The sequence below is a fragment of the Onychomys torridus genome, chromosome 17 (assembly GCF_903995425.1).
Source record: "Onychomys torridus chromosome 17, mOncTor1.1, whole genome shotgun sequence".
NCBI lineage: Eukaryota > Metazoa > Chordata > Mammalia > Rodentia > Cricetidae > Onychomys > Onychomys torridus.
Window position 1 is genome coordinate 59,826,080 of NC_050459.1, and position 24,420 is coordinate 59,850,499.

General features: G+C 42.5%; 1 protein-coding gene across 1 annotated transcript in view; it reads left to right on the top strand.

The window, feature by feature from the left end:
• Sh2d4a (SH2 domain containing 4A) overlaps positions 1-21,648 on the top strand; it is a 66,453-nt gene extending 44,805 nt beyond the window's left edge. The window contains exons 7-9 of the mRNA XM_036166536.1: positions 1,454-1,584; positions 19,581-19,801; positions 20,223-21,648. Of these exons, the coding sequence (XP_036022429.1) occupies positions 1,454-1,584; positions 19,581-19,801; positions 20,223-20,315 (445 nt within the window). The 3' untranslated portion in view covers positions 20,316-21,648. The remainder of the gene's footprint in view (positions 1-1,453; positions 1,585-19,580; positions 19,802-20,222) is intronic.
• Positions 21,649-24,420: the final 2,772 nt, after the last annotated feature.

The window sequence follows — 24,420 nt, forward strand, 5'->3', positions numbered from 1 at the left end:
TCTCCTCCCACCTCTTCCTCCCTTGTCTTCTCCCTCACCTTTTCCCCCTTCCCTCTCCCCTCTACCTCTCTGTATAAAGTCATCCATCAGTATCTATGGCAACAATTCCCAAGACACCTTGAAGAGACCAAAATGTGAAAGATGCTCAAGCCCCTTGTATAATAAAATGGTGCAATGTTTGCATATAATGCATGCATAGTCTCCCTGTACTTTAAATGATCTCTAAATCACTTATGATGACTAATATAATGTGAGTGCTATACAAATAAGTACATACTCATATGGTATTGTTTGGGGAATAATGAGAATCAAAAATGTCTCTATATGCTTAGTATAGTAGAAAACTGTTCTTGAATATTTCCAGTCCTTCATTGTTTGAATTGATACAAGTCAGTTTGTATGTGCATATGTATGTATACATAAACACACATATATGTGTATATGTGTAAGGCTACACACATATATGCATATACATAATGGATCAATTGTTTTTCCCTTAAATTACAATTAAAACTTTAATTCTCCTTTAGCACAGGTGAAAATATCACATCTATAATCAGATTATCATAAATTCCCATAAGCTTATTTTTTTTATTGAAAATGTATACACTCTATTCTGGTCACAGTTCCCCCATCGCTCATTTCCTCCCAGATCTCCCCCTACCATATCTCTATCCATCCAGCTCCTTACCTTCTTTCTCTCTCACTTTAGAAAACAAGCCAGCAAATAGAAAAGCAAACAAATCAGCCTAAAAAATAAAAAGAAACAGTGAAAAAACATAAGACAAACACACAAAGAATAAAACCCATAAAAACACACAATTAGAAATCATAATATACAATCAAAAGATCAATGAGATTTTTAAAAAGCCCCAACAAAATGTTATAAGACTTTTTTTTTTTTCCAAAAAGACCATTGAGTTCATTTTGTGTAGGCATTTACTGCTGGGCATGGGGCCTCCTTTAAGTGTGGTTTGTACACTCAGTGAGAAAACCAATTTGTTTTCTTTGTAAGCAGTTGGTCTGGGTTAGTAATGAGAGCCCCAGTCCACTTCCCCCTCTCAGCACTGGATCCCAGCTGAGTAAGACCCGTGCAGGCCCTGTGCGTGCTGCCACAGTCTCTGTGAGTTCGCATGTGCTGTGTCTAGAAGACCCTTTCTTGATGTATCCGTACCCCCTGGCAATTACACTCTTCCGGTGTCCTTTTCCTCAGAGCTTCTGGAGCCCTGAGTGTAGGGATTTGATGGAGACATTTAAGGCTGAGTGTTCCAAGGTCTTTCACTCTCTGAATAATGAATGCCTTGCTGTGGGTCTCTGTATTAATTCCCCTCTGCTGTAGGTGGAAGCTTCTCTGATAGTGGCCGAGCCAGACTCTGATCTATGAATATAGCAGAGTGGAGGACATATTTCAAAATAGTTCGCTCTAACTTGAGAATCGTCTTCCGCATCACAGGAATCAGGGAGTGGTAAGGGCAGAGTCCAGCTCCACCCAGGAGGACATCATTCAATGGTTCAAAGAGGAACAGCTGCCATTCCGTGCAGGTTACCAGAAAAACTCAGACACCATTGCTCCCTGGTTCCACGGTGAGTACCCAAACCATCTCTGTGGCAAATCAGACATGCTTGCGCCAAGAAAGACAAACAATGAAGACTTTCCCCTCCCTTCTTTGTGCTGTACTAACAGTCTTGTGCATTATTCCCATGAAGCATTTTCTCGGTTCTTTCCAGAGGGCTGCTTTCTTGTGCCTACTTAGAGAGCAACTGGCATTCATGGCCACTGTGCATGATGCCGGTTAATTCTTTACCATGAATACAACACTTCAGGGTAGATGGGAAAAGCAGGGCTTCCTAGGGACTGGGAGCATAACTTCAGCAAACGCCACTCTCTTCCTCCACTAGAAACTCAGTGGGGGCTGTTTGATGTAGTCGGGCAGGGTCAGCAGGCTTTTTTAACTAGTTGCACTATATGCTGAAGAAATAGTGGTCTCTTTCTATAGCTGCTCAACCCACTTGAACCCAAATTTCCTCATCTTCTAAATGAGAATCTAAAATGTTTTGATCTTAAAGAATCCTGTGACTTTGATCCTTCCTTTCAATGCTCTAGTACATCTATCTGCAAGGGGGAGTTCTTTGAGTCCTGGGACAGTATTAGCTGATCATTTCAGCATTTGGCTTAAGAGATGGTTAACCGAGGCTCCTCTGTCGACCCAGGTCATATGCACTGGCTGCTTCATTTTAAGAAAAGTTGGTTGTTTCTTTATGACGTGTGGTTAGGTGACTGGGACATAACTCTGACAGAGTTATTTGCTGAGAATGTACAAAGTGCACAACACAGAAAAGAAAAGAAAGGAAAGGAAAGGAAAGGAAAGGAAAGGAAAGGAAAAGAAATTAAAAGAAAATAAGAGAAGAGAAGAGAAGAGAAGAGAAGAGAAAAGGAATTACTCATGGCTGAATTGGACTTACTGCCTAAGTATGCATCCAAGGCATTCTCTCCCACGTAGCAAATAGAGTGTCTTGGTTTGAACTATGTTTAAGGGATCTCACTTTTCAGTAGTGTCATTGCACACATAAATAGACCACAGAAAAGAAGTTTCCAAACACACTTCTAAAGCCCCCAGCTCATCCGTGATGGCTTTTTCCTGACAGCCCCTTTTGTAGCCTGTGTCTCAGCAGATCTGCCAGCTGTCCTTGAATATATTTGATAGTCAGACTTTGGTTTTGATCATTGCTGAAGGACTGCTACCCCCTCCAGGGGCAGGGTGGCAAGTGTCTCTCCCCTCTGCGAAGATGTGCTGCAGTCAGAGACTAACAGAGAACTCTGCTGACTCTGCATGCCTTTGCCAGGGCCACCTCCATTGTCTGCTGTCCATGGCTTTCCTTTCTAAGATAAGCCCAGGAAATCAGCATTTGTAGTTCCTGTGGCCTTGGATAGTTGCTGTATTCCATCCCTGATTATAAGAGCAGTCATACTTTCGTTTCTGTGTTTTTGTTTTTTAAACAGCAGGGTATGAAAGTGTTATTGGAAGTGTTAGCTGATGTCATTGAGAATTCTGATAGATGAACTTTTTCAGTTCTGTCTGAAAAAGTCATGGAAAGCTAGAAGACACAGCAGGACTAACAATCCCCTGGGAGCTTTGCTTAGAAAATACAACTCCGGAGGATTACACATAATACTTTATAAATATGACATTGTGGATTTGTTCTACAAATATTTATCATGGTTATAAGCAAAATAAATAATATGATAAATAAATAATGTGGTGATAAATATGCAGTCAGCATATATCCTCATCTTCCATTTTAGGGAGACTATATTTTACATTTCCATGATGGAGAGAGGGTGGAGCACACTTTGTCTCTCTGAAATACAACTGCTCATGTGTTTCCTAGTTAGTAATATAAAAATGGCCTGACCCCACTCTTGAGCACATCTCATCATATCCGCATAGCATAATTTCCTCAGAGACTTCATCCAGATAGAGAATTTCTGGAAAGGAGAGACATATGTATGTTTAAGTATGCATGATGAACATTCCTAATCCAAATAGCCAAAATCAGAAACACTCCAGAACTTGAGCTCAAATACTTCAGATTTTAGAACATGTCATGTCCTGTATTTTCTGGTTCTAAATGCTCAACTTGTAGGTCTACTGAAATACATTGTCATGAAAACAACCTCCAAAATCGGAAGCACTTGTGGATAAACGTGCTGAACAAGGTACACTCAGTCCACACTGAGTGTTACCAAATGCCCCTGACACGATGACCCCAATGTATACTCCTCCGTCCGTCTGTTCCCAAGTTTCTGCTTTTTCTCTGTATTTGCCAGTGCTCGATGCTGCCTGACTTCATTTCCTTCTGTCTTGTGGGTCCACAGTGGAACTGTAATGATTGTGCTTGTCCTGATGTGCAGTGAGCCTGGGCCCCTCGTGTATTTGTTGGGTGAGTGTTTGCTGCAATAGTTCTTCAGATGTTTTGATCATTTTCCAGGATATTTATTGAACGTCTACTTTGATTTGTAGAATTTTATGTATTCTAAATACTCATAATTTATCAATTATATGGGCTCGCAATATTTTCTTTCAGTCAATGATTTACCTTTTAACATCTTGGCACATTTCGAGGCACACATTTTCATTTCAGTGCTGTTCAGTTTAGTTTTTCTTTCATGATTTTCTGCTTGTATCATGTACAACCGACATGCAATTTATTTTTCATAGATACAAGGTATACAGATACCTTTCTGTTTATATTGTGTCCTTATGGCATTTCATACATTTGTGTATTTCACTTTACTGATATTCATCCCGCCCCATCAGCTTCCCTCTGTTCTGCCTCTGCCTTCCTGCCCCGTCTTAGCAATGCTATCTATTTATGTGTGCATGCGTGTGCTGGCCTCCAGGCCTGTGCATGAGTGTGTAGTGTCTGGCTTCTTCCTCTGTCACTCTCCACTTTGACCTTTGAGACAGGATTCTCACTGATCCTGGAGCTTTCTGGCCAGCAAGTCCTTATCATCTGCCTCTCTCCACTTCTCCACTACTGAGCTTCAGCTTCGGTGTGGGTGCTAAGAATAGGAACGGGGTCTTTTGGTTGGGTATCAGGCAGTTTGCCCACTCAGCCACCTCCTCAGCCCTTTCACTACCGTTAAGTGTTTGTTTTAGTTATAGGCAGTCTCTGTGCCAAGGATCAGTGTGCGGTGTAAGCGTGTGGTCTTTCCATGTCTTTCCTGGGCCTGCCCTATATCTGGGTATCTGTGGTGACTTTTTAATTGTATACCATGTACACCATTATTTTTGAATGTCCTAGTCTTTAATTTCTACCCCACAAGGGTGAAATGAAGAGAAATGGAAGAGGCAAGGAGTTTGGAAACTTAATTTCCAGAACATCAAGCTGTGAGTTGCACTTTCTCCATTGTGAATGGGGAGAAGGATAAATATGCGCAGGGAATTCTGTAGAGAGCAAATGAGCTAAAATGGGAAGAGTCCAGAACAGCCCCTGAGAACAAGGCTTCTTTCTGTTCTGGCTCTTCAGAAGGATGCATTGGACCTGCTTTTGCTTTCCGCTCTCCCCTTCATCATGGTCTCAGTGTGCTGAGCAACAGTTACACAGGGAGCATGTGCTTCTTCAGCAAAACAGATCTTAATTACCGCAAACGCTCTCGCCTTTGCAAGTACTGACTTAGGGCCTGTCTGTAAGAAGTCAGCTCATCTCAGAAGGCAATAGTAACACAGGACAGAAGCCACCACAAAGGCTCAGAGGGTTTGGCTGTTTGGGAAGTAGGTCCGTCAAGGCTGAGCCTGTGGGAGAGGATATGGCCACCAGGCGGGCTAGAGCTGCTGAAGTAAACTCTTGGGTCTCCGACACTCATCATCCTCCGAACACTGACATGAAGTCTGTTTTTTGGTTTCCTCAACAAAAGGGATTATTATTCTTGTCTGCGTCATTTTTATCTCTTCTCATCCTGCTGTCCTAGACTGTAATTCTCCGCTCAAGTGTATTGTCCCTTGAATACAATACCAGTTTTTAATCCACTTGATTCTTGCAGCTAGCTCCAGGGTCCTGCAGTCTTTCAGCCGCACTGTTCAGTCTCTGGTGTTCATGAAGTATATGGATTAAACTCCAGGGAGTCCTCCTGCCCCAGGGATCAGCAAAGTCACCAAGCACAAGCTAACCCCAGGTTCGGAGTCTTCAGAATATATTGCTACATAATGCATTATACCCACTACCATGCTTTGTGGACTCACTGAAAGAGTCAATGAATAAACACAACTCAGGTCTGAAGTTCTACCACAAGTTCATTACTTCACTCTACCAACGTTTCCTCACCTCTTCTAAGTAGACTAAACTGTAGCTGTGTAGGTGTCTTAGAAGCTGCCAGAGTCTGAAGTGTAAAAACCCAGAAAAGAAGGTAGGAACTGAAAGGATAAACGGCGCTCGTTGTACGGTGGAAGAGTCGCGAGCCATGGCTACCAGAGTCAGAATGGGCTTTGCTAGAGAGAAGAGGGGATAGGACAGAGAAGCCATGCAAGTCCGGCTTTTAGGCTGGGACACAGTCGCCCATTGATGACGCAACAAGGCGCCAGACAAGCCCCCCCCCCCCTCAAGTTGCGAGTTGCGCGTGTACAGAATCCTAACAGGATCCCATTTCTAATTGAGGGTTTCCTCAGCAGTCTTTGTTGCTGGGTAATTTCACTCGCACACTTGCTTTTCATATCGGGTTGAAAGTTAGTTTTGAAATTACTGACAGTTACCAAATAGGATATGACTGAGCTCTGCGAAGTAGCCCCGTCCTTGTTTATTCCTTGTGGATGCCTCTTGCTGACGTGGCATGTGACTGAGCCTGCCTCCCAGACGCTGTAGTCCCAAGAATTTTTACTTTAGTCCACTCCGAAAGCAAATTCTCTAGTTTTAGTGGGATTTGACATTGCTGGATCGGACTACAGAAGTTTACATTGCTTCTAGGTTGATACAGCTCTCTGCCTCATTCTCATTGGTAAATTTTCTCTGCCTGTTGTGGGAGTAGTCGTCCCTGCAATTAAAGCGTCCTGGAGATAGCCATCAGGGTGAGGCCTTATATGTTTCTCCATTTTTTCAGCTTTTGTCATAGCCTCGGTTCCTTCTGCAAGGGAACAAAACACCAACATAGCTCGTGTAGGCAACTGATCTCATTAAGAAAGACTCATAGATACACCTCACCAGACCTGCCAGTCAGTGCCCATTAGTGACCTATCTTTTGACCATCTCGCTTCAGAGGAGAGATTTCTTAATGTAGGACATCAAATTCTGCTCATTTTCTGCAAAGGGGTTCTCATATAGCTGTCTTCCAAGCACAATTTATTGATGTATGCGGCATCTCCTAGTCTGTAGCTAAGCCTCAGGTGATGGTTTGCATCCTATGTCATTATGTGTAGGACACACACATTTCATGAAGCAATTAGACTATGACTAAGAAGCAAAAAAATGCATCACCACTGTGTGTGGCAGGCCACTGGAAGCCCAATCCCTGCTGGTCACTGTGTGTGCCCTTAGAGGAACCAGCATGGCTCTGTTTAGCATGCAAACTTACATTAGTGGCATTGAGACCCTTTTCATAATTATCATCTATATTTCTCTATTGGTTATATACAGATTTTTGGTTTATTCAGATTTTTAAGGAACTGAAGAAGATGGAACAGAAAGGGGCTAAAGCTGCACAGGTTCATTTGGGGATGTTTTAATTCTTCTGCAGAGAATGCTGTGCACTGGTGTTCTTTTCTGGAATACTCTGATGTTATCAATGACTCAGTACCATCTGCATAGATGTCACTGTGATTTCTATTGATGTTGAGTATAGAGAAGACCTTAGACTTCAAATTCTCCATTACTAATGTGTTGCAAATGATGTACTTCAATTACAAATGTCCAGGATGCCAAATGTGTGTGTGTGTGTGTGTGTGTGTGTGTGTGTGTGTGTGTGTGCGCACATGCTCACATACATAGAGATGGAACTCAGTATATTAGCAAGCATTGTATCTATGATTCAGGGTGTAATCTTATAGTTTTCTGTCATATTTTTGGAGCTTCGAGGTTATCCAGAAGCCAGTGGCCAGCAGAGTGGGTATAGTAGAAGCAAGAGTGAATACCTCTGCTTTGAGGGATCCTGCCTAGGATCTGTGTAGAAGGGGGATTCTAGAGCATTGAAGAATAATGATTTTGTCTTTAGACTTTTCTTGGTCAGCACACGTTTTCTTACCACAACCATATAATGTTGGACACCATTACTTTATGTCAGGGAAAGAAACCTAAAGAAATAAGTGGTGGTTAAGAGCACACACATGGAGTTGGCTGCATGGCCTCATATCTGAAGCCATGTGGCCTTGACCAGATGAGCTGACTTCTGTGTTTCTGTCACTTTTCTGTTGATGTAGGATGACTAAGGTCCAAGTCTTTTAATAGATATAGAGTACTCAAAACTGTGTGAGGTGCACACTAAGCACCGGGTGGTAAGTGTCACCATCAAGAAAGCAAATGAGAATGGGGAATGCTAATAGTTCTGTCCTTTAACTATGAGGGAAACATTTAAATGATATTTTAAGAGCTTTGGTCATGGTCATCTTTTCTGAGCTGGGACGGACTTGGGGCAGGTTCCAGAGCTCTCAGGAATACTGCTTTTAAGTGCAGAAGGAGCTGAAAGTGCATAGAGTAGAAAGGAGAGGCTGTGGAGCCATAGACCCTCATCCAGGTGCAGTTGGAGACTATAGAAAAAGTTGCTGCTCATCCTGTGCTGCAGGCAGATTGGCATAGGAGACTCCAGGGTACCCTAACAGCAGAGGCATGTCCCCTTGCAAATGCTGTTTTCCAGCAGCCTCTCCTTTTGCATATTTTTGGGGAAGCCCAGAGGCAGGAGTGTAGCACAGATGGCAAAAGAAGAAGGGGAGGCATGGGAGGGCAGCCTAGGACACTGGCAACCTTCAGCCACCTGGCTCTGGGATGCACTACAATGGCCACATGTCCTATTGTTTTGTGATACCTCCCAGTGTGGCCTGAAGTATCTATAACACAAAGCCTGAGCTGAAGAGCGTGAGAAATAGCACCCTAGTAGGATCTGCACACCCAGCTTGACCACACTTAATGTTTCAAGAGACATGCATCTTCTGTAACTTGCTGAGGGTAGATATGAACACCTCTTTGTGGTATACACATTTGTAAAATTTCATGAGAATAATGAGTTCAAAGCAAAATACCACAGCTGAGGACCCAGAACAGACCCTGATCCTACAACCTTGGCTTTGACTTCCCCCTGCTTAGCTTGCTTGTCTACAAAATGGGATGATAATAGTACCAGCTCTCCTTATTTAGAACACATTGAAGATTAAATAAAAGGTGAAATATAAACAGAAGCACATTGTATCATCATGGGAGGAGGTATCCTGGTTGAGTGGGTAAGAGTTTGGTTATAGGCTCAATGCCTAGAGCCAGTGACACACTTACCATGATCTTCATAAGGACCCTATAGTGCTATGTAGTTCTCTGTGAACACACTTGGAGGCATTTTACAAATTTTTTATTTTTATTTTAACTATATGAATCTTTGCCTACATATATGTATTTGTACCAATGCATGCCCAGTGCCTATGGAGGCTTGGAGAGAGTATTAATTAGATCACCTGGGACTGGAATTACAGGGAGCTGTGAGATGCCATATGGGTGCTTGGAGTTACAGATGGTTGTAAGCCATGTGTGTGCTAGGAATGCAACTTCGGGTCCTTTGCTGCTGCTCTTAACTGCTGAGCTATCTCTCCATCCCCTTAAGGCTTCCTTCAAAGTAGTCATATTACTCTTCTGTAGGGTTGCTTTAAGGGATCAATACATTGAGTCATTATTTGGTAATCTTTCATTTCATTCAAACATGTATTTTCCAGATATGGAAAGTATGTGGTACAGCTGTACGGTTTGTATCACTTCATACAGAAGGGCACACATCCCTTGACTCTATCTAACAATTCTTAGACCAGATGCAGTAACTTCACAGAGGTGTCGATTATGAGATGGAATCAGTTAGCTAGGTATTTTCCAGGAGCAGGTGCTGAAGATGTAAAGTATGTCAGTGTGGGGGCTGCCTGACTGCTAGAAGGTCATAGGAAGTGGGGAAGGACAAGATGGTCCTTATGGAATGTGCTGTACATGAGCCCACAGAGCTGAGACCAGGTGAGCACACATGGGTGATGGGTGCCAGGTACGTGCTCTGCAGGGTCAGAGGAAATAGCTCAGGAGGAATCCAAATACTTCATATTATCTGGTTGCAGATTGAGTAGGAATTTTCCAGAAGGTGCTTTGGGAATAATCATCCTACCAACTTCTTCCTATGGAGTACTCTCTGCCTGCTGGATTTCTAACTAGAGCCTTGCTAGGGTTTTCAAGTTACTGTGAGTCCCTTTGGGTCTGTCGATCTCTTCTGGGCAGAGATCAGTTTTCTTAGGGCTGTTTTAATCAAATCTTTATTCCAGAGAAGTATAAAAACAACACAGTCCAATGCAGTAGGTATTGACCACACATGCCAAGTAACTAAGGAAACAAAATAAAGCTGAAGTTTGAGTCCACAGGCATATTCACTCTAGTTCAAATCTCAATAAATACCTGGGGCTGACAGCAGTCATCTGGCCAACACAGGACATTTCCCTCATTGCAGGATCTTCTGTTTCATGGTGCTGCTAGAAGGAGGGTCCCATCCCTATCATTATATATAGAGGAGTGTGTGGGACTGTATTTTGTCAGCTAGTAGCTATCTCTGCCCTCTCATTAGAACAAACTTTATTATCAGACTTGGGAGCATCAGAATGCAATAAAAATATCTCATAACATTTCCCCCCTTTGTCAAAATAAAAAGGGAAGGCTTTAACTCTAACATAGTAAAACTATATACAATAAGAACAATCATCAGGCAAGAATTATGTTCACAATTTCTAGTCCATTTGCATTTGGAAAATTCAAAGAAAATACTCCATTACCTATCCTACCTTGGTGAGTCCAAAGTTTTATACCTAATTCACTTTCTACCCTAACATATATTACCAACCCAGAACTATTTTTTTAGACTTCAAAACATTTTCTTAGATAAACATTTTAAGATTTTATGTCTCTCAACCTTATACACTTTACACCTCTTTTGTGAGTTACTTTTTTGAATTTGGTAACCAAAAATACTGTAACTATGACTGTCTAATCATCAACTCTACCAGAGACCTGAGAAGGATACATTACCTGAGTAAACAGGAAGTGCAGAGCAAACAACTTTCAAAACTATAGAAATGACAGAAACATTTGGCTGCCTGGACAATCACCCAAGGTTCCTTTACAATGTCAGGGGATCCATCTTTAACCTACAGGCCTAGACAATCTGACAGACTTTTCTTTGAAGCAGGAATTTTGAAGGACTGTCTTACCTTGTCTTGGCAAAGTCCAGCAGTCACTTTCTTTTGTGTCTTGCTTGTCCAATTTTGGCAGCATACTGTCAGCCATCGAGGCATGGGTAATTTCTAAATTAAAAGTGGCTAACTTTTGCCACAAAGAAAGCAAATTCCATATGAAGAATCTTTGATGATCATCATCTTGTCAGAAGTAGATTGGTGCTGCCAGGAGCAGACATGTCTCATTGTCATGAAAAGTCTTATGTTATTAAAATATCTTACATGCCATATTCTGTAATATCTAAAGTGTTTGAAGACCATCTGTCTATCTAAAATATATCTCTGTTTGACTTTGAAAACATACCTAACATAGCCACAAATTTGATTGTTGTAGATGACTAACTACTAACCTACATTTCTTAATTATATTAAACAGTTTGTAATAATATAATTTAAGGACTAAAACTTTATATTATAATTTAAAATGACCTGCATAGACACAACATCTTAAGCAAGAGTAGAGACATATATACAATGTTAAAACAAAAATAACCTTAAATTTTTATCAATATACAAAAATACTTTAAACAAGAGTGGAAACATATATACAGTATAACAAAAATAACCTTAAATTTGTATCACTACACAAAAATCCATACCAATGTAAGATATTTAAGACTAGTAGTTGCTTTTTAGTATAAAACTAGGTTCAATAATCTATCCTTTTATCCTACCAGTCCCATATCCTCCTTTTTCTTTTTAGAACAAGATCCTTGAATCTGACCTCCTTTGCTTAGTTTCCTCCCTGACTATGACCAATAACAAATTGCTATCAATTCCCCCCAAACAACATCTATAATCCACCAATAAACCAAAACAACCCACCCCACCTCTTGGAAATGTGGGCATCATGTTTTCTATACTGCTTCCTGTTGTCTGGGAGTGATGGCATCTTTAGGAGACCCTGAGAAAACTGAGATAATGGTCAAGTCCTGGGAAAGCTGCTGTATTATTTTTTGTCCAATCTCTATGCAATGAGAAAGTCCAGAGCTTATCTGAAGTCCTGGTTGGAGTAGTGTGTGAGGCTGGACCATCTCAGCAAGCAGCTTTGAAGTTGTTCTTGATGCAGAATTTTGAAGAAACTGCAACATAGGCATTCTGAGAGGCTGGATCACCTGGGCTACTTGTTTTCACCAGCTTCTAAGTCTTTTCTTTTCTGAAGACACACCAACTTTTAAAGGTAACATACATATCTGTAATAGCACAAGTATGGAATGTGCACTGTGACAAAGTCAGCTAAAGGTGATTTTCTGTTTTCTGTTCGAGCATGTAAAAGGCATCTATCAATTGTATAAGTTTGTTTGGACTTTATAACCAAACTGTCATGAAGATTCTGTGACCAGCTAGATTTATCATGCCTCATCCATTCTGAGAGCTGTTCCCATGTTGGTCAGCATACATATCACAATCTTGTAGTAGTTTTTCCTGGCTTTCCCCCTCAGGTCTGCATTCAAGATCCTTAGGAGGTCTCCCCTGGTCTGATCTCTACTAAATTTGAAGGAATCTGAGGTTTTTGTTTCCTGTGGAAATAAACCTCTCCCCCAATGTAACACGTTTCTTGACTTCCATTCTAAAGCTGAGATATCTCTAAAGTATCTAGGCTGGTTTAACTCAGCAGTCCCTCTATAATCCAATGTCTCTCAGCAGCTGCACTTGGGCATAAGCATTCAAAACTTCAAAGTCAACAAAGCACCATACATGATCCAGATGCCCTGTTGATTTCCCATCCTTATGTGGCTTATTTCTTTTATTACTTATTCTTTCTTTAAAGACTTCACTTTATTATTTTTAATATTTGTTTCTATGGTTGTCTATACCCATTTTCTTTTTTCTTTAGCATTTAAGCACATTTTTAAGCATTCTGTAGCTTTTGTTGTTGTTGTTGTTGTTGTTTTGGTCTGGTCCTGGCTTTACTAAGCACCCTAAGCATCCTCTGACCATTTGAGCCAAAATTTAAACTGCTAAGCAGTGGATAAACCTTCTGCCTCTGGGCTATGGCAGCTGGTTCTAACTCTTTGGTTCCCTGAGAGCCTAGCCTCATGTAGGCAAGTATGGGAGGGGAGCTGTTTACTGCTCCAGCTCTGGGAAGTTGCTGAGCCTATTTTCCAGAGTCCCTGCAAGTGCTCCTGGATAGATCTATGGGCCAACTGCAGAGAGGTACCAGCCAGCATGACTTCTCTGTCCATGTGGTCATGGCATGTGTTGGTGTACCAAATGTAGCATTTCTCTAGTTATTCTTTATCAATAAAAACTCAGGAGTCAGATATCTGGGTAAGAACATGAATGATCAGAGAAGCAGTGGAGAAGTGACCAGTGACCTCCCCTCTCCCTCTCTGTTTCTTGATCCAAAAATGGCGAAGACTCTCTCCAAACCATGCCCTACTACTTCATGTGTCTCTCTATCTGTCCTTAGTCTTCCAAAATCTCTATGGCTAATTTTGGTCAGTAGTAGCTAGCTCTACCCTCTGATTCAAAGCCAACTTTATTGGCAATCTCAGGAGTGTCAGATGTGATCAAAATATCCCATAACATGTTTCACTTCCTTCTGGTTTCACTTCTACTTATTGGGCCTGCACACCAATGTTCACACTCCCAGAAGTTTCAATTCTAGCTGTGCCTTGGCCCTTTAGGACCAGTTGCTGCCCATGAGACCTCATGCAGTGACATGTCACATCAATCTGCTACTTTCTAGCTAGATTCTACTCTTAAAATATGTGGGCTATTTTCCTGGTAGAAATATATCCCATTAAACTTACTGAATAAAAGAAATCTAGCCAGATGGTAGCATATGACTTTAATACCTGCAAAGGCAGACAGATCTCTGTGAGTTCCAGGCCAGCCTGGCCTATTAGAAAGATGTTGTCTCAATAAACAAACCAACAAATAAGTAAAAGCAATATGCCATTCTCTTCTTTGGCCCTCACAGAACTCCCCTCCCACTTTCAGGACCTCAGATTGCTTTGGTTTTTTTTTACAATGTGTGAAGATTGCTGATTCCCAGAGGCAGCCCCTAAGTGTCTTGAATTGAGATGTGGGGTGGAGACTGCTTCTTTCATAATTCTTAGAGACATGCAGTGTGCAAATTCAAAGTCTGTGAGGACATTGCTCACACCACACAGACCAGTACACCTGACTTTGGAACTTGGCTTTGTACTCAGTAATTCCTATCTTTCACAGACATGGCTCTTATGAAGCTGGCAGTGGCCATGGCTCCCCAAAGTATCCATTTCCCCTGACCACCGAGGACTTCCAAGAAGAAACATTTACATTAACCTATGTTTTTAGATGCAAGAGCTGTGCTAAGTAAAGTGAACTACATGGATAAGCAAGTAGAAAGCAACCACCCACTTGCAGATGGCCCTCACCTTTGAGCCTGTTCTCACCCCTGTGATATGCAAGGAGATTGCATTATGACCTGTCATTTATTGCAAAATCATTTTATTGTGTTCTGGTGTCTTAGATTAGATAGTGCTAAGATAGTATGTAATGGATGTTGATTGCAGAGGTCAGGAAGCTTGTAGATACTTTGATTTATGCTTACTAAACCACCTGATTTTAGGAAAAAAAACATAGCCCAGGTTTCCTTTTATGAGTCCATATATATCTGGGTACCACTCAGATGTCATTGACTGTACACATCTATCCATTCTGTTGGAGGAACTTAGAACAAAGTCTTCATCTGTCAGTAAGTTTGGTTGTAATAAGAAATAATTTTCCATAATGCTACTTTCTCTCCAGACAGGAGTTTAATAAGTCCTTGTTTCTGAAGGGAGATTTGCAGTGTTGGTGAAAAATAGTCCTTCTTCCCTAGGTAATCTAGTATGGCATCTTCTAACTTCTGTCATGGGGTAGTCCTGGCAGAGAGTGGTTGTTTGTGACCTTCTTACAGCTTACAGTTGTCTTTTAGACAGTTTATCCATGGAAGCTGAGATTTATAGAGGCAAAAGAGACTGTGAAAGCAATAGCCTGTGTCTGCTGGGCCATTATTAGAGCTTTTGTCACAGATGGTGCAGCTTCTGAACTGAGACACTCACTATGGAGTCACTGTTGCCCGGGCGCCACAGAGAAAGTTTAGAACAATGACCGACAGGTAGAATGTTCATGCTTGGTGTTGCTGTGACCAAAATTCCATAACGAACAACTGAAAGGAGACGATATCTGTTCTTCATGTTAGAGGGCTCAAGCCTGATGTTTGGTACCATGCACATGGGCAGAACATCCTGAGAACAGGAGCATGTGCAGATCTAATCTCAGGGAAGACAGGAAGGAGAGGTAGAGAACAAGCAAATGGGCAGTGTAAGACACAGCCCCTAAGGACATCCCTCTGGTTACTTACTCCAGCCAGGCTCTACCTCCCAAAGTTTTACAATCTCCCCAAAATGGCACCAGCATCCAGAAAGCAAGCATTGAAGTCATGAACTGGGGTGTGTTGGAGGAGAGGATATTTCTATTTCAACTATGGTGGACATGAATCATCAACCCTTCAGAGAGGCACAGCAATAGAACTTGGGTCTCTGGGAGAAATGCCCTGGATTTCTTTCCTTTTAGATGCCATTTCCTATCTGAGTAGAGGAATCTAGCAGCACTTTCCTAACCCCAGTGCTTGACACAAGTTCTCATGCTGGGCTTTGTGGTATAGGATCGGGGCCATCATCTTCCTGAACAGTGATTGGTAAAGAGCAGATAGAAGTGTTGGTGGGTTGATCTTGGCTTGGGGGAATGGGGTTTTTTAAATTCCTCCTCTCATTAAAGATTTATTTACACAGGTTTTTTTTTTTTTAATTGTGCTCTGGGTGGCTGAGGCTTACTTAATGAACTAAAAATTCACTAGCAATTAGAAGGGCTGTGAAAACCTGTTTCCTTTTCATGAGGAAGGCTTCTGTTTGCTTCCTTAATAGTCAGAATTTGAATATCAGCAGCAAAGTAAGGCTGGAACAAGAGAAGCCAGGAGCTTCTGTATGCTGCAGAGCAGAGTGAACATGAACAGAACATTGCTCCTCCCTTGCAAATCAGAGCCCAGGGGGTAATTCAGCAAGCTGATTATTTTCTGTATGTTTACAATGCTGTCTATTCATTTCACGAACTATAATAGAAATAAGAAGGGAACTTTGGAGGATGAGTCAAAGCCTATGAACTGGGAAATGAGAATGGGAAAGCAGGAGACATCTTAATTATACCTTTCTACATTCTACATAAAGGCCCATATATGTGTGTTTGTAGAGCTTACCCCTTTGAATGTATATATACCTAAGTAAGTTAAGCTCTAGCCTTTCAAAGACCAGTGGATACATACACTGGAGATTAGTTTTAGTAGAAGTCACAAGACCTGGTGCTGGGATGTGGCACTCAGTAGACCAAAGTATCTTCTGATTCTGTCACTCATTTGTAGGGCCTCCTAGACTAGGCTGTATCATCTTTATCACCATTGATGCTTTGTGCTGGATGAGTTTTTACAGTGCCAGACTGCCGTGTGCATGTTCTGGCCTCTACCCTGTGAATAGAAGTATCACCCGCACCCACGACGACTTCTTACATCACTGTGAACACAATACCTGAGAGTAACACCACAAGAGAGAATATTTATTTGGTTCCATGACAGAGAAACACTGGCAGTGAGAATGAAAGGCAGGTTCTTCCCATCATGGTGAGCTGCTGCGGGCCGCAGGAGTATACCGTAAGAACTCAGCTGGTTATGGCAAAGTTATTACCTGAAGGGATTAAGGAATTCCTTCAGAGGAAGCCAAATTCCAAGGAGCTTTTGGTGTGACTTGGCTTGTTATATATCAGATGTATTCTGTTATGAAAATCATGTGTGCCTTCATAGTTTTCCCAATTGATTTTTCCCTAAGAAGGGCTAACAGTGTGGACTGATCACTCTCTGGACATACACATTCCAGGTATTTGGAGAACAGCCTTAGGAAAGGCTTCCTCTGGAATCAGATATCTCCCTTAGACACTTTCAAGGACTACAGTCATAACAGTCCACATGCTAGTCTCCAGATTTAAGGCAAATTCCACACGGAGACACCACCTAGGTCAGGTGGATGTTAAGTAATAGCTTTACACAATTTAGCTCAGACCCTCTTTTCTTATAGCCTTACTAACTTTATAGACCTCTAACTCCTCACCTAACCACTTCTAGGAATATTTAGATAACTTTCTGTGCTGACAGCTATGCTCAGCCAGAACCCCAGTTCAAGCCTCCCTGTAATTACCATCATTGGCAGTATCCGGCAAGGTCCATCCCCAGATGGAGAAAAGTGCCTTATCAGAGACACCTCTGTACTCTCTAAGAACAGACCTAAGCATCCAGGATACCTGTTAGAGAAGGCCTGGCGGATGTGCCAATTAAGCTTTATTTCCTTCTTTCCCAAACCTTACCTCTAGATCCAGATCTCCGTTTACCTATCACCAGAGGCATCTAGCTGTACACAGGTTGCCTAGAGACTGAGCACACTTTCCCCCACCCTGCAGATAAACAGCAAATAGCTTGGACAGATAAGAGCCACAGGAAAAAAGAAGGCAGTTTTATTTTTTCCCATTGACCTAGCAACTTAGATTCTTTACATTTTCTACCAATCACATTTAAGACTACAGTGGAGCACATAAGATCCCTCTTCTTAGATATTACCTAAATTTAGCCTCTAGTAAATTCATTCCCCATTGATCACTTCCCCTTTGGGTTGCAAATGATAATTAACAATTACTGCCCCTCTATGTGATTCTTATCACCCCTCCAATTGACCCTGGAAGCCTGGTGGTTTCTGCCGGAGGAAAATTCTTACCTATCTTTATGATCCCATAGAATTCAAGCCTGGTGACCCTGCTAAACCAGGGGATTGCTTGGGTTTATAATTGTTTTGCTGGGAGACTTGGGAGGAACGTGGAGAACTTAGAGATGGAGAACAGAGAGGGATAAGGAGAATTTTGACTAGAGAGTACATGTGGACGAGATGAAAGATGAGGAAGAGTCAGATGGGGAAGTATTAGCTAGGTAAGAACAAGGTGAAAAGGACTTAGATGAGGCAGAATTGAGATGAGAGAATTAAGATAGAATTTAGAGGGAGGAGTAGATAAATATAGAGAGAAATCAGGCAAGAAAGGAGCTAGGCACGAGAACAGAACTGAAGCTGTGTAAATAGGATGTTCTGCCAGAGGAATTAAAGCAAATGGACTGTAGAGCTTGGTGTGTTGAGATTCTATTTCCCAAAACCAGTCCTCACCATTAGTATTTCTCTTTCCTGAGCCCCTGGGATGTATAATATTAAGGCTAGTTATGCTAATATTATACAAGAATGAGCTGGAAACACTGGCAGTGGGAATGAGAGGAAGGCTCTTCCCATCATGATGAGCAGGATACACTGGCAGTGGGAATGAGAGGAAGGCTCTTCCCATCATGATAAACAGGAAACACTGGCAGTGGGAATGAGAGGAAGGCTCTTCCCATCAAGATAAACAGGAAACACTGGCAGTGGGAATGAGAGGAAGGCTCTTTCCATCATGATAAACAGGAAACACTGGCAGTGGGAATGAGAGGAAGGCTCTTCCCATCATGATAAACAGGAAACACTGGCAGTGGGAATGAGAGGAAGGCTCTTCCCATCATGATGAGCAGGAAACACTGGCATGGGGAGTGTGTAGGAGAGACTAGTCACATCATATTGGATGTGGAAGTGGAGAAAAGAGAATTCTAGCCCTTGACTAGCTTTCTTCTTTCTCATTCTTTTCATCTCATCCACTAGGCAATGGGATAGTGCTACCAAAATTCAGGGTGGGTCTTTCTCCCAGTTTATCCTCTATGCAAACCACCTTAACTTCACAGCAGGGGGCTTTAATCTCCCATGTGCTTCTATTTGAGAACTACTATTTTAGACCAAGTCAGGTCACTTCCCAGACCAGAGTTCTCCCTGATAAGCTGATAGTGGCGGTCCTACAACAGCATCTGAAGTTCACTTCGGATCTGACCAATCCCAACACTGCCGTCAAGGTCACACCAGACTTTCATAAGTGGTAGACAGCTTGTGTTAATCCAAATGGGTCTAAGTGAAACTGTTTGTAAATACAGTTCTTTCATTATTGCTTCTAGTTTGCTTCCCTGTTGCCGATTAAAACACTGACCAAAAGCAGCTGGAGGAGGAAAGGGTTTATTACAGCTTGTAATCCCAAATCACAACATGCCATTGAGGGAGGGCAGGGTGGGAACTTACGGCAGGAATCTGGAGGCAGAAACTGAAGCAGGGACCAAGGAGTGCTGCTTACTGGCTTGTTCATGTCGGTTTCTTATACAGCTCAGGACTACCTGCCAGGGGTGGCACCACCCAAAGAGGGCTGGGCCCTCCCAATCAATCACTACTCAAGAAAATGACCTAGCTTAATGGAGGAAATTCTTCGGCTGAAGGCCCTTTCTCCAATGTGACCTAGCTTGTTGCTAGTTGACAAACTATTTGTTTTGTGTTTGTCCAGTCATCAAATACCAAGGGCTTTGTTTATTTGTTTGTTTCTTCTGATTCCCAAGGACCTCAAAATATACATGGGGCAGCTCTGCCTTTCACCAAAATCTACTGCTACAGTGAGGGGCAACAGAGGAGTGGTCTATAGGGACTTTGCTGAACTGACTTTTTTCCCTTCCCACAGGGATTCTCACACTAAAGAAAGCAAACGAACTTCTGAGCACAGGCGTGCCCGGCAGTTTTCTGATCCGAGTCAGTGAGAAGATCAAGGGCTATGCCCTGTCCTACGTGTCTGAGGAGGGCTGCAAACATTTCCTCATAGATGCATCTGCCGACTCTTACAGCTTCTTGGGTGTGGACCAGCTGCAGCACGCCACCCTGGCAGATTTGGTGGAATATCATAAGGTGAAGCCATTCATATGCTTAATTTGCCTGGAGAATTAGTGTCATATAGATATATAATAAAGAAAGGCATGGCTAGGCATATAGCTCAAAAGCAAGCAGCGGGAGGGCATGGCACATTTTTCGCCCTGATAATAAGGAATCTTAATTCTATGTCCTTTATCATATCCTCCTGATATACTCAGATATATCCCACTGGAGCTGAGGATACTGGAGATGCACATACTGATCACCTCTGTGGATGGTCCTAAGCTAGAACTTGGGCTCTAGCAGGAAAGGAGAGCAAGCAGGAAGAAAATAGCTTTGAAGATTGTCATAAGCCAATATAGGTTTGCATAGACCTAGAATAGAGGAGGGATGTCCTCTGAGGAGCTAGCAAGGGCATCTATACACAGCTGCCACCTGACTCTGCTTTGGTTGACAGGAAGAGCCCATAACCTCCCTGGGGAAGGAACTCCTGCTGTATCCCTGCGGTCAACAAGACGAACCACCCGACTACCTGGAGCTCTTTGAGTGACAGAGCTTACCCAGATCAGCCTCCAGCCTCCAGCTGGGTTCTCTTCTGGACAGACACCTCTGAGGTGGACATTTGCATGTGATGCCAAAATCACTCTGTGACAGAGCCAACAGTGAACAATATCTGTGAGGTCTAAAGTGAATCCTCTATTCTGCATAAATGCTGGAGTTCAATTCCAGGGGACATGACCTCTCCCTGTCCTCATTCTGAAAGGAAAAGGGGGAAGTGTACCCGTTTCAGCAACATCCTAGTACAAAGGACAGGACCTTGAAGGATAAGACCCTAATGATGCATATAAGATAAAATAACACGTGTAAACTGAAATCTTTTTATCTATTAAGGTGTTACTTAAAACAACAACAACAACAAGTGAACTATTTTGTGATCACATGCTCCGTCTTTGATATCCAGTCAAACGTTTCAGTCTCCTGCTTATGTGAACTTCCATCTTGGCTTTTATTATGCTGGGGAAAAATGTCCTAACTCAGGCCTGAGATTATCCCCAAAAGACAACCTTTTCTGTATGTGTTGGAGCCAGGATTTAAGAGACAGAAAAGCAAGTCTCAATTGGGAACTGAAAGAGAAGTTTTAGTACCTGGGGAGAGAGACTTACTATGTACAAACAAATACAAACACTAACTACTAGATCCAGCACACACAGTGGCGGTAGGGACCTGCAGCATCTTATAGCTTGCTCCTCATTTTGCTCTGTCTCCCTCACTTCTATCTGTGAATAAATACAAAAGATGCTGTGCATGGTCGTGTGAGGATTCATGTATTCATGGTCCCAAGAGAAGAACAGAGCGAGTGTCTTGGACACCACCTATTGAAGGTTGAATTGTGTCCCACATCAAAAATATACAAAGTACTGACCTCCCTGTACAGGGGTGTGACCTGATATGGAAATAGGGTCTTTGCAGACAAGATAAGTAGGGTAGGCCCTGACTCTAATGACTGGCATCTAGACAAGGAGAGATGTAGAGATAGACACAGAAAGATGAAGGCTAAGGGACGCAGAGGAGAGTGAGTGATGCAGCGTGATCAGAGGCTGCCGGGAATGGTGGAAGACAACAGGACTCAGTGGTAGATTCTCCCTGGAACGCTAGAAGACAAAAACATGGCCTTGTTCATACTTGTTTGCACTGTCACCGTGGCCTTCTAGCCTTTAGAACTGTGAGGTAATAAACGTCAAAGTCACTGGATATATGGGAACTTTTTACAGCACTCTCAGAAAACTAGTCAAGAGTTTATGTAGCCACAGATCCCACACACATTTCGTGGACTTGGTTCTTGTTACAGTCTGCACCCTCACTATGAAATAAAACTTTGATATGGGAAGAACATTCCAAGCAATGCTGTCTAGCCCTGGGACACAGATTTATTCAGCCAGTAATCTCCTGCCCTGCATCATCCTTAAATCAAACCTCCAGCCATTTTTAGCTCAGATCGATGAGGTGGGGACAACCTCTGGATGGCGACCAAGGAGTGTGCGAGTCACTCAGTGTCATGTTTTCCTGGGAGGAAGGAACTTTGCCAGTAGCTAAGCCTATCTGTGCTAGCTTTTTGTGAACTTGCCTTTTAACCAATGTAGAAAGGCGCTACAGTTGTTCCTTGTGTGCAGCAGTCAAACACACCATGAACTGAGGTAGAGGCTGGTGTGCACGCCCATGAGAAAACTTCGAAATTCAGATTATAGCCAACTTGGTTCTTAAAATATTCCATGTGGTTTATATTGTGAAATTTTTATAAGGTACGCCTTTTAGCCTTGTTTCCGTGACTCAATGGTCAGGACATTACTCAGAATCTTTGTTCTATTCTCAGCTCCTCCACTGTTTTCCTGGTTATCTTGAATGGTCCCTATACCTATAAATATTAGTTACTTTTCTCATCGGAGGGATGAAAATACCCACCAAAAGCAAGGGAAGGAGGGAAGGAAGGGTTTATTTCAGCTCACAGTGTGAGCGTGCAGTCCAGCATGATGGGGAACCCAAGGAGGCAGGAGCCTGCCACAGCTGGTCACGTAGAGCCACAGTTAGGAAGTAGAGAGAGATGAATGATAGTACTTAACTAGCTCTCTCCGTTTTACTCAGTGTGGGATCCAGCTGATGGTAGGGTGCTGAAATACTTACATAGGCAATAAGTATTGCTATGTCCAAATATATCACTCTGTGTTAAGTAACCAAAAGAAGATTAAGAAAGAACTCAACCCAGTTAACCTAATGTAATAGCAGGAGGAGTATATTTGAGTTCTGTACTCTTTCATCTTATTGGTGATTGACACACAAAGGAATGAACTGTCTACTGTTTGGTGATACAGTGGCCAGGAGGAATATTGAAATTCTGAGGGCAGGAAATGGTTTGCAGAATTGGGAATTTCAGCTAAATGGGCTGAGGAAGCCTGGATACTCATCTTCACTGTCCTGACAGTGTCTTATACTAGGTATGGTCTGAGGTGGAGTCCAGCCCTGGCCCTGGTCTCCTCCTTCTGTTGTGTCAACAAGCCTAGAGTCCCACCCTTTCTGCTCAAGGTTTCTTAATCCAGGGTGTCGCCTTTAGACTGTTGTGCAGGTTTCCAATCCCAGGGACTCAGGCCTGTGGACACTTGTGTCTTGGGCTACAGCCAAGTGCCAGCCCCTGCCCACATTGATTCTTCTTTCCATCAGTAAGACTTTAGAAAGTCCCTGCTACAGTCATCTCAAATTTTCTGGCCTTTATGATTGCCATAGCAAGCCAGTCAACTCAAACATTACCTAGGCTAAGGAAGAACACAGGAATGATTAGACCAAAAAGAACCAAAGAGGCAGACCATGAACATGTTCTCCCCAAATATCTCAGGGCATCTATACCTAGAGTTTCCTATTTGAGCCAAGGCTTTGCCATTAGTCATTCTTTGGTGGACTAGCATTGTTCTAGTGTGCTTTCTATTGCTGTGATAAACACTATGACCGGAAACAACCTGAGTGAGAAAAAGGTTTACTTGACTCACACATCCCAATCATCGTCAATTACTGGAGGAAGTCAAGGCAGGAACTGAAGCCAAAGGCAGCGAGCAATGCTACTTACTGGAGTGTTCTCAGGCTTGCATTCAGCTACCTTTCTTACACTTCCCAGACCTGGCAGGAACCACAGTGAGCTGGGCCTTCCCACATCAATCATCAATCAAGAAAATACCCCATAGACTTCCCTACAGGTCAATCAAATGGAAACATCTTAATTAAGGCATATTTGTGACCCTTGCACATTTGTAGTTTGGGGCTTCCATTAGTTTGAACACAGAATACACAAAAAATATTTATAGAATGACAGGAACATATCCATGGAGCTTCTTTGCTTGAAGCTAAGAAGGGGTTGAATCATGCCTAGCCTGGATTTTGTCCACCTCAGAGTGCCATGAGTTTGCTCACCTACCTTGCCTGGGTACCAACAGACCCCAGCAGTTAGCTTCCCAGGTGGGGACACACCCCGGTGCACGTAGCAACTGATTAGCGCCTGTGTCTCAAGGGTCAGAGAAATGGTTGTTGCTTATCTGACCACTGAAACATCCCAGGCTGGACTTCCTTTCTTTTTCATATGATCTTATGGGTATGTTCCCTTGGTCCCTGCTGCTCCCAAGTATGCAAATGAAGCACCCTCTATGTTCTTGCCTCAGCCAATAACATACTCCACATGGATCCAACTGTCCATTCTTCCTGGGGTATAATTGTTCCCTGTTCCCTCCTAATAAACGAGCTGTTTTCACACACAGCTTCCCAGGTGTTCTTTGCCATCATACTCACCAATGCCCAGGATCCTCCTGCGCCCTGACGAGCTTGGACCCGCTCACCCTTTCCCCGACCCCAGGTTGGGCTAGTGTGCAATAGTCTGACCATACCAGGACAACGTGGGACTTGAGTCAGGCAAATAACTTTATTTCAGGATGCATTACATTTGTCTTTCTTAGAATGCAGCTTTTTTTCTTATACAGCTTTTCCACAAATATATCTTTAATAGTTTTGCTTAAATTGTGCTTTCCTGTCCTCTAGGAATAGATATAAGCTTTATTTAGGTTTTTTCCCTTGTCTTCTATTTTTACAATCTTTTCATTGTGTTTATCTCTCTTTTCTGC